The 9,840-nt window shown below is 41.1% G+C and overlaps 1 protein-coding gene across 2 annotated transcripts; it reads right to left on the bottom strand.

Moving 5' to 3' along the window:
- Nucleotides 1-2,094: 2,094 nt before the first annotated feature.
- LOC143265842 (uncharacterized) lies at nucleotides 2,095-9,041 on the bottom strand. 2 transcript variants are annotated; one of them, XM_076540140.1, is made up of 2 exons: nucleotides 6,006-9,041; nucleotides 2,095-2,835 (listed from the first exon to the last, which is right to left on the bottom strand). In XM_076540140.1, exons 1-2 carry the CDS (start codon nucleotides 7,110-7,112, stop codon nucleotides 2,809-2,811), a joined length of 1,134 nt encoding a protein of 377 aa, XP_076396255.1. In that variant the 5' UTR covers nucleotides 7,113-9,041; the 3' UTR covers nucleotides 2,095-2,808. The 2 variants fall into 2 exon arrangements, with proteins under 2 accessions (XP_076396255.1, XP_076396254.1); XM_076540139.1 differs by lacking the exon at nucleotides 2,095-2,835 and adding an exon at nucleotides 3,355-3,561.
- Nucleotides 9,042-9,840: the final 799 nt, after the last annotated feature.

Below are 9,840 nucleotides of genomic sequence, written 5' to 3'. Positions count from 1 at the left end.
CAGCCGCCCCCCCCCCAGTCGAGCTCCTTAAGAAGTTCGTGGGACCCCTTCATGCGCCGGGGAAGAATCACTGTGGGGGTTTTAGTGGGTAAAAATCCCACATAACCCCGCGCCCTCTCTCAGGGATGCGGGGTATATTTCGAAGATTTCCCCCACGTAAAAAAAGAAAAATCGTCATCATCAGTGAAAAATTTGTTTACTTCCAAGAGTAAAGTGTCCTTAAAAAATTTGTTCTGGCAAAAATCAAAGTTGTTCCAGGTTGTTCTATGCTCATTTGATATTGTTCTCGAATTTGGTGCCGCTATCACGCCGTTATAGGTCAAAAATGTCAAAAAAGGGTGGAAAAATTTGTTTACTTCCAAAAGTAAAGTGCCCTTATATACTCTTTGCGCGCTCGACATCGTTTTTTTATTATATCTTTGTAAATACTTTGTTTGGGAAATTATTACTTTGGAACAATATTTGGAACAACTAGAACAATCTGGAACAACCATAAAAAATTCGATTTTCGAAAAATGGGGTGCCAGACCAAAAAAAAAGTTTTTTTTTTTCATTTTTTATCAAAATAATTAGTATAAAACTTTTATCTTCTGGAACAATTTAGAACAAGTCTAGAACAACCTTTTTTTTTTACGAGAGGAAATCTTCGAAAAGACACCCCCACCCCTCGGGGGAGGAGCGGGGGTAGTGTGGGATTTGTACCCACTAAAACCCCTCGGTGATTCCCGCCCCGGCGGCATGGCGCGTCCCGGTATCGTGCGTTATCGTCATCGCGACGTGTCAGAATGCCGCCATGTGACCCTGAAGGGGTCGCCCTTCTCGCGGGGAGGAGAAGCCTCCCCGCCAAACTTTGTCCTACCCCACCCCTTGTCGGAGCCGACGACGTAACCACGCCCGCCGTCTGCTCCACACACCTGGCCGCGTGCAATGGTGCCCCGGGATTCTAGAACAACCTGGAACAACTTTTAGAATTTAAAAATTTTCGAAATGGGGTGCTAACTTCATACAGGTGCGCGTGGCTCGCCGATCGCGGAGGCGCCGAACGTTTGCGAAGCCACGAGAGCAGGCCGAGCATAGCAACGCGACGTTGTTAACTGTCCGCGGATTCTAGCAACGCGGTAATATAAATATCGGTTTCGGAGCCGCGATCGCGGCAGATTTCTGCTGAGCTCTTTTGGGAGAGAACGAGGTAATTACCACGGTCGCCCGAGGGAATCCAGAGAGCATCTTCTGTCTTCTCCTGGGATGGAGAGAACGGCTGAAATCTACCGCCGGTCGCCATCCAGGGGGAGCAAGCGGGAGAATACTCTCTGGTTCGCGTTAATAGGAGAGAACGGCTGGAACTCGCCGCCGGTCGCCTAGTCTATTGTATTTCGGGAGAGAACGGCTGGAAGTTCCAGAGAACGGTCGCCTACTAATGAGGAGAGTACGGGAGTTCTATCCTGGCCGCCCTTGGAATGGAGAGAACGGCTGGATTATCTGCCGGTCGCCTTCCAGGGAATGGTCGGAAGAATCTCCCGGACGCCTCTAGTATGAATTGTACAAAATTTCTGTAAATTCCGAAAACGACGTTTCTGTCCGATCCGTTCTCCTTTGTTTAAAATTGTACTTGTATAATTGTATAATTGACAGATTTTGGAATTTTATGTTTGTGTTGTATAAAACCAAATATGAATAAATATTGTTATTTGTGTTTTCCACAGAATCCTTTGAGAAGTGTTCCTTTGCGATTATCCTTGCAAAAAGAAATCCATCCTACAAACTATTATTTCGAGGACCATTTGCTTTAGTATTATCTTATTGAGTTTGGCATTTGTGAGACTGCGATGAAAAATTATAATAAAATGGAAAGAGTGGCAAAAGTAGTTATAGTAGAACATGTAGTAGACTTTTTTCGTGGATTTGCAAAAAATAATAGTTCTGCAAAAGAAATTTTACAAAAATTCAATAGAATATATGAACGGAAAAGTGTGGTGACACAATTAGCCATTAGAAATAAACTTTCGGCTCTAAAATTTAAAAATGACAAGCCACTGTACGGAGTTTGATGAGCTAATTATAGAATTAATCGCAGCAGGTGTAAAATTGAAAGAAGTAGTAAAGTTTCACATTTATTAACAATACTTGCAAAGTCGTATGAAGGTGTGATTACAGCAATAGAAACCTTAACAGAAAATAAGTTAACTCTTAACTTTGTAAAAACAGAATTATGAAGTAAAATTAAAAAATGATATTAGTGATATTACCGCTAAGGCGTTTCAACTCAATACGGAAGATAGTTCAACAATAGGAAAAAGTCAGTATAAGAACGCAAAATTTAGGAATACATTGTTGGATTCCAAAAGGATTGACACACTTTATTTTACGAAAACTCGAATAAATTTATTGGGTCGACTAACAAGAAGTACTAGGCTCTTTCTGAACCTTTTTGTACATTGCGAGGTTTATATATACTATTGCTGGAGATAGGTTGAGGTAGGGATGGTGGTCAAGGGATAGTGTGACTCAGGACGGGTGCGAGATCCAGGATGAGTAAGGAGTAGAAATCGTTTCGATTAGTATGTTTGTTGGGGATTGTAGGAGGTCGAGGGATATTTATTAAATAAATATTTTACGAGACAAAGGAAATGATTTTTATTGTTGTACGGTTCTGACGAGACTGTTCGTCGCACGAAAAAATGCCGTGCTCCAAAACAAAACGCATCGCGATGCATCGACGCCTAGGCGTCCACCTCGCCGCACCCGTACCCGCTACGGTCTATGGCCAACGATACGGAGTAACCGCTTACAATTCGGCCATCCTGACTATTAATCGTCCCGATTAATCCGTTGCATCTGTAAACATACCGTCGCACACAATATTTACAAATTATACAAACATGCACTTTACAAACTATATATTTTCTTTCTAAAATCTAAGAATTACATGCTTTTACCGATAAAACCATACCTTAAAGCTAATCGCTACGCAAATATTACATCAAATATCTTAAGTATTGTCTAATTGTATCCATGGTCTCATGTTCGTTGCCTCCCATGTTCCTTTATAAGGAAGTCGCGTATTTTGAAATCCGTCTATGTCTTTTATTATATACCGATCGTTTCATACCTTATCAACCTCGTATGGTCCTTTGAACAGAGGTGCTAATTTTGAAGAGTCGCCTATCGCATGAAAATTTTTTATCATTACTTTATCTCCTACTTGATACATCCGTGCCGGTTTTCGTTTCTCGTCGTGATATCGCTTATTCGCCTCAAACGTTTGTTTGATTTTTTCGGCCGCTCTGTTTCTTATTTCGGTAAGATTTCTACTGTCTGTAATACCACCTATATTTTCTAACAAATCTCGGACGCCGTCTATTACTTTTCCACGCTGACCTACCCCGTATAACAATATTCTCGGAGTTTCTCCAGTCGATTTATTTATCGTGTTGTTACATGCATATTCTACATCATCTAGTGTTTCATACCACCGTACATTCCTTTCATCCACTAATTTCGCTATTACTGGTATAATAGTTCGGTTAAATCTTTCGACTTGTCCATTCGCTTGTGGTGAGGCTGTAACAATTTTAATGTGCGTGATTCCGTTTTCATCCAAAAAATTTTGAAAATCTTGGGAGGTAAAACAACTAGCTCGATCTGAAACGATTCTTAATGGTCTACTAAAAGTCGCAAAATAATTTCGCAAACACTTTATAACCTCCGCCGTATTTGTAGTTTTAGTTGCATACAATTTTACAAATTTTGTGAATCCGTCTACTACTACCAAAATGTACCGTTTGATTGAATGCTGTTTTGTCATTGGCCCTAGATGATCAATGTGTATTGTGTAAAATGGTTTAGTATCCTTCGGAATCTCATGCAGGCATCCTTCTTTTTTACCTGAATTCGGACTAAATGCAATGCATTTTAGGCAATTTTTTATGTGGCTCTTAACTTTTTCTCTAATTTTCGGAAACCAATACGTATTTTGTATGTTTTCTACTGTTTTTTCCAAACCTACATGCCCCATATCGTTATGGTATTTTTGCAAAATACTGTGCTCTAATGCACAAGGAACGTAAAACAAAGCGCGGTCTTTTACTTTGCGATAAACTAAACCGTTGGACATTTCGAAAAATTTATCCTCCGAATTTTCCAATTTTTTCCGAATACTAGCTATTTCGGAGTCGTTATCCTGGCACAGTGCAAGATTCCGATCAAACGAATTATCGTGTAGAGTGAGAATTTGCCGACTGAGTGCATCCACATGACGCATTCTAGAGCTTGATCTATGTTCTACAACATAGTCGTAGCTTTGTAACTCCAACACCCACCGTGCGATCCTCGGATTTGATTCTTTTTTGCTTAATGTGAGATTGAGGGCCTGGCAATCCGTAATAATTTTAAATTTGATTCCTAAAAGATACGTCCTGAAACGTCGTAATGTGTAAATGATCGCTAATGTCTCTAATTCGAAACTGTGATACTTTGACTCTATATCTGTCGTTCTTTTGGAAAAATAAAACACGGGGTGGAGTTTTTGGTCCTGTTTTTTCTGCATTAGGATTGCACCAAAACCTACTGAGCTTGCGTCGCAATGTAATTCGGTAATATCTCGCGGGCAATAAATACTTAAAATAGGACTATTAATTAAACAATTTTTTAATGCTTCGAAGGCCCTCGCTTCCTCTGAACCAAACTTAAAATTAACTGATTTTCTTGTCAAATCATATAATGGTTTCGCAATCAATGAGAAATTCTCAATAAACTTTCGGAAATAGGAACAAAGTCCCAAAAAACTTTGCACGTCGCGAGTATTCTGAGGAATCGGGAATCTTTTAACGTCGTTCACACCGCGCTCCGTGGGTCGAATACCCTCGCTCGTTATCATATAACCCAAATATTCTAATTTAGTTTGTAGGAACTTACACTTATCTAGTCGTAATTCGAGTTTATTCGCGACGCATAGTTGGAAAACATTTTTCAAGACCCATAAATGATGCTCTATCGTATCTGTCGTCACTAAAAAATCATCTAAATACACCGAAACATCTCCTGACTCGATCAGTTTTCTGAATATCTGAACAATGTATCGCTGGAATTTCAAGGGCCCTCCTTTCAGACCGAATGGCATTTTAAGACACTCGTATTGGCCCCATGGCGTAACAAAAGAAGTAAATTTAATGGAATCTTCATGCATCCCGATATGGAAAAATCCGTCCTTCAAGTCTAGAAGTGTGAAATATTTTTTCCCGTTTAACAAATCTAACTGATCTTCTATTAGTAATGGAAAGTTGTCACGAATTGAAATTTTGTTTAAAAATCTAAAATCTATGCACATGCGCATTTCTCCGTTTTTTTTTCTTAACCAAAATTATCGGCGAAGCGTACTCGGAAGTGCTTTCCCGTATTGCGCCTTTTGCTATCAGATCATTTATTATTTCTTTTAATTTTGTTGTTTCGTGGTAAGACAATCGACGCGGAGCATAATGGAACGGTTTCTTATCTGTTACAGTGATTCTCATTACGTTTTCTGTTTGCGGTTGTTCTGGTCTAACAGGCTTTACATAGTGATCGATAAACAATTGGCGAACCTGATCTTGAATATTTCGTGTAACCTCCTCATTGATATTTAATGTTGGAATTTGACTATCGTTGTCTGAAGCTATTTCAATATTCATTATTTCTCTAATTTCCTGACTGAATTTAAATGAAACTCTTGCCATTTTCAAAAAATCTCTCCCCAGTACCAAAAGGCTTTTCATGGTATTTTCCGTGACTACGTGCAGCACGACACTGTAGAGAATTCCCCCATAAGTAACTTGGGCCTCAACGCATCCGACTACATGCATTTCACTATTATTTATTCCCGTGAATTTAATAGATTTATCTGTATCGTGAATAACATCGTTCGGTATAACCGTTTCTTTTATAAAACTAATGGGACTACCCGAATCTAATAATGCGCTTATCTCTAGTTGTCTAAAATTATTATCAGTAGTTCTTAAATCTAATAATACCGTCGGATAAAAATCGCTGTCTTCGGCTTCGTGAGGAACTAAATAAGCGACGTCTCTCGAAGCTGGACATTGCTCGACACGATGCCCCATATTACCGCATTTGAAGCAGGTTCCTCGCTCTCTTTTAGGCCTCTTGCAGTCACCCGCATAGTGCCCCATCTCGTTGCAGTTATAGCATCGGACATCCTTCAGGTCCTTCGGGCGCTGCTCCCGGATGACCCTTGTTGCTGGTGGGATGATTTCCCGTCGCGGTGTTGTTCTGGGCCTTCTCGCCTCCGCTGGCAGCGTTGACCTCGCAAATGCCTGCACCAACTCTTCGACTGTTCGACAGCCTCGCTCTGCAACCACTGTTCTTAGATTTTCGTCTGAGATTCCCTCGACAATGTAGTCGACCACTTCGTCGTCAGAAATTGGCACTCGATTTCCCAGCACGACTTTATCATGGACATAATCGGTGAATGTCTCGTCGCTTCTCCAGGTTCTTTTCTCGAACTCGCGTCTTAACGACAGCGTACTCGGTCGACACCCATACATTTTATTTATCCCGTCCAGTAACTCCTCATGTGACATATCCACGCAATTCGGTTTTGATTGATACCATCTCAAAACTTTGCCCTTTATCTTATTGCAAATCATCGCTTTTGCCGCCCAATCGTCTAATCCATGTGTTGCAATCAGTCTCCTCATCTGCTGCACCCACGTTTCCGCATCAGCATTGTCGCCGTCGAAGTCGCTTATCAATTCTTTAAGGTCCTTCCAACCGACCTCACGTGAACGCGACGACATGCTCGAAGACGAAAGCCAGACAAGTTCTAATTCTCTACGTAATAGTTGAACTTCACGTTCCGCTAAATCTCTTTGTCGTCTCAACAACTCAGCCTCAAACAGGGGCCTCTCCTGCTGTTCGCTGGTTCTTATCTGAATTTCTTCCTGAGCCTCAATCTCCCCCATAGAACAGTGTGGAACCGGTTGCGTTGTTAAACACAACGATGTTTCCGGAATACCACTTTCCAGTAGCCGGGTCAACAGCTCGGCTTTTGTCCCCGATGTCGCCAGATCATTTCCCCGACACAATTCCTTCAATTCCACTAACGTAAGCGACGACATAATGTCTATCCTAATGGTCAATGTCTTAACTAAAATTTAATAACACACTTGGTCCTTTCACGGTAACGCACAATTCACAAAGTTAATTAGTGGACTTATTCCAAAACCGACTTCGCGAACTTATTTCGCACTTTGTATCTGAACTGCACTCGCGTACCGTGATATCCCACTTCTGAATTGTAGGAGGTCGAGGGATATTTATTAAATAAATATTTTACGAGACAAAGGAAATGATCTTTATTGTTTTACGGTTCTGACGAGACTGTTCGTCGCATGAAAAAATGCCGTGCTCCAAAACAAAACGCATCGCGATGCATCGACGCCTAGGCGTCCCCCTCGCCGCACCCGTACCCGCTACGGTCTATGGCCAACGATACGGAGTAACCGCTCAGAGGATGAGTCTGTAGTGTTTGCTATCTTATTTGTTTGGACGCGTTGATCATCCAACAAGATTTAAGAAAAGAAATTTCCAAAATAAATTAGAATGTCATTTTTGTGGAAGAAACAATCATATTACAAAGGACTGCATTTTTCGTAAGAAGGAGCAGTATTTACTTGTGTTCGAGAATCCAAACAAAGAGGTAAAAGCAAACCGTTAGAACCGCAAAAAATACACTTTTTCTAGTCACTGTTCCATAATATCAGCAAAAGTCGTTGGCGGTGTCTTGTTTTTCTAGCCTAGCTGTTGTCGCGACTCCAACCGTCAAACCGGCGCACGGCAACAACTAAGCCAATCAGGCGATCCGCGGAACTTCACTCTTTGTTTGAATCCTCGAACTGCCGCAATGGAGAAAAATTGAATTCTCCAATCGCGGAATCCTGGCGAGTACATACATGGTATGTCCTGAAAGTAATGTCAGTGACTTTATTGTGACGCGACTTCACGTCGGACCGCAATTTGTTCGGTTAAAATTGGTAGTAACGGAAGTCAGCTAAACAGATCTCTGCTGCTGAAGGTGCTCCGAGCATCCGGAGAGTGAGGACGAGCCTATTCGTGAGAATTGTTTTGTGTCACTGTACAAGTCAAAATGCAGCGCTCGTTAGAACAAAAAATTGCGATCAAGTTTTGCGTGAAACTTGGAAAAACCGCGACGGAAACGGCTGCTATGATCAATTCAGCTTATAAAGAAGATGCCCTCTCAGATCAGCAAGTGTTTCGGTAGCATAATGCCTTTTTGAAAGACCGGGAAGAGGTCGACGACGAGGACCGTGCCGGACGGCCATCCACGACCACCACAGCCGACAATGTGACACGAGTAAGGGAATTGTTGAACTCAGACCGACGATTAAGTGTTTGTTTAATGGCTGATATGCTAAATATTCCAAAAACTCAAGTGTATGGCATCGTCACGAACCATGTCGGCAGACAACTGGACGTTGCACCACGCTCCGGCCCATGCCGCCTTTATCGTCTCCGACTACTTGGTTAAAGCAGGGGTGCCAACGATTCTCCAGCCCCCGTACAGCCCGGTCATAGCTCCCCCCGACTTTTTTTTGTTTCCACAAGTCAAAACACCCATGAAAGGCAAGATTTTCGGGACAGTAGACGGAATCAAAAGAGCTTGTACGGCGGCATTGAAAGAAATTCCAGAGGGGGCCTACAGCAATGCATTCGAGAGTTGGAAGACTCGCTGGAGCCGATGTATTGACGCAGAAGGAGCCTATTTTGAAGATTTTTAATCATTTGTAACGAGCAGTTCAATAAATGACTTTTAATCGACTTACTGACATTACTTTCAGGACATACCATGTATAAGAGCGTTCAACTCTGGGGCGCACCTACTGATTTACGAATACTCACGCTAACATAATCGCGAACGAACATCTCTGCTAGATTAAGGGCAGGGCCTCGATTTTGTTTACCTCCGAATCGATCGAAGAGACAATGTCTATGAGCGGAGAAATATTCAAAATCTCGTATCAAAATTCTGAAAAAATTCTAAAACATTGAGATTCATATAGCGCATATTATAGAATTTTTTCAGATTTTTATATTGCAAATTGTAGTTGTAAAAAATAAAAAACCGCATTTATTAATTTTACGTCATATCTGGTTATATTCAGAAACGTAAAATGATACTACAACAGCATTATTAGCGAAAGCGGTAGGACTCTTGCTTCGTAATCGGTGGATGTTTTTCTAGGAGTGGGATCGAATCCCCCCGCTATAGAGTAGTTTGGGGGAAAACATTTACTTTGCATGTTATGTTTTTAAATTTTTTTTTGTAATACTTTTAATATGGGTTGAGTTAAATGATATTGCCCATAATAGTTCCAGTATTATATTAAATACTATTGCATATACTATTATATATATAATTATATTATTTTCTGTTATATAAATTCGGTGTAATGTGATTCCTCCATTACGACTGTTAGAAAACGAATTTCCAAGAAATTGTATGGGTAAATGCGTAGAGTCGGCGACTACGATTCTTGGGGTTTCGGGTTCGATTCCCGGTAACCGAGATCGCACTTCTTTTTCTCTTTGAGAAATAAGATCCGACGATACTGATGAAATTGAGATTTTATTTTGCTTTGGTATATACACTATATGGTATTAATTTTTATTTAGTCTAGCTGTAAGAATGTCGGTGCGTATGAAATGAGATATTGAGTTGCGTTTGCGAGAGGCTGTTTAGATGACCGGTTCGAATGTCGCGTTGGGTGTCCGAGTTCGAGGAATGCCTGATAAGAATAATCTCGGGCGAGAATGCATCAGCGTGCG

This window comes from Megachile rotundata, chromosome 15, assembly GCF_050947335.1.
Source record: "Megachile rotundata isolate GNS110a chromosome 15, iyMegRotu1, whole genome shotgun sequence".
NCBI classification, from domain to species: Eukaryota; Metazoa; Arthropoda; class Insecta; order Hymenoptera; family Megachilidae; genus Megachile; species Megachile rotundata.
Note: the sequence above shows the minus strand (reverse complement) of the source record. Positions and strands in the feature narration are given on the sequence as shown.

What these genes read in the sequence shown, in the direction of transcription:
- LOC143265842 (XM_076540139.1), bottom strand. Translation starts at nt 7,112, where the DNA reads ATGTCGTCGCTTACGTTAGTGGAATTGAAGGAATTGTGTCGGGGAAAT. An exon ending in ACAGCGATTTTTATCCGACG is followed by an intron (nt 3,562 to 6,005) that starts GTATTATTAGAT and finishes AAATTGTTACAG; the next exon opens with CCTCACCACAAGCGAATGGA.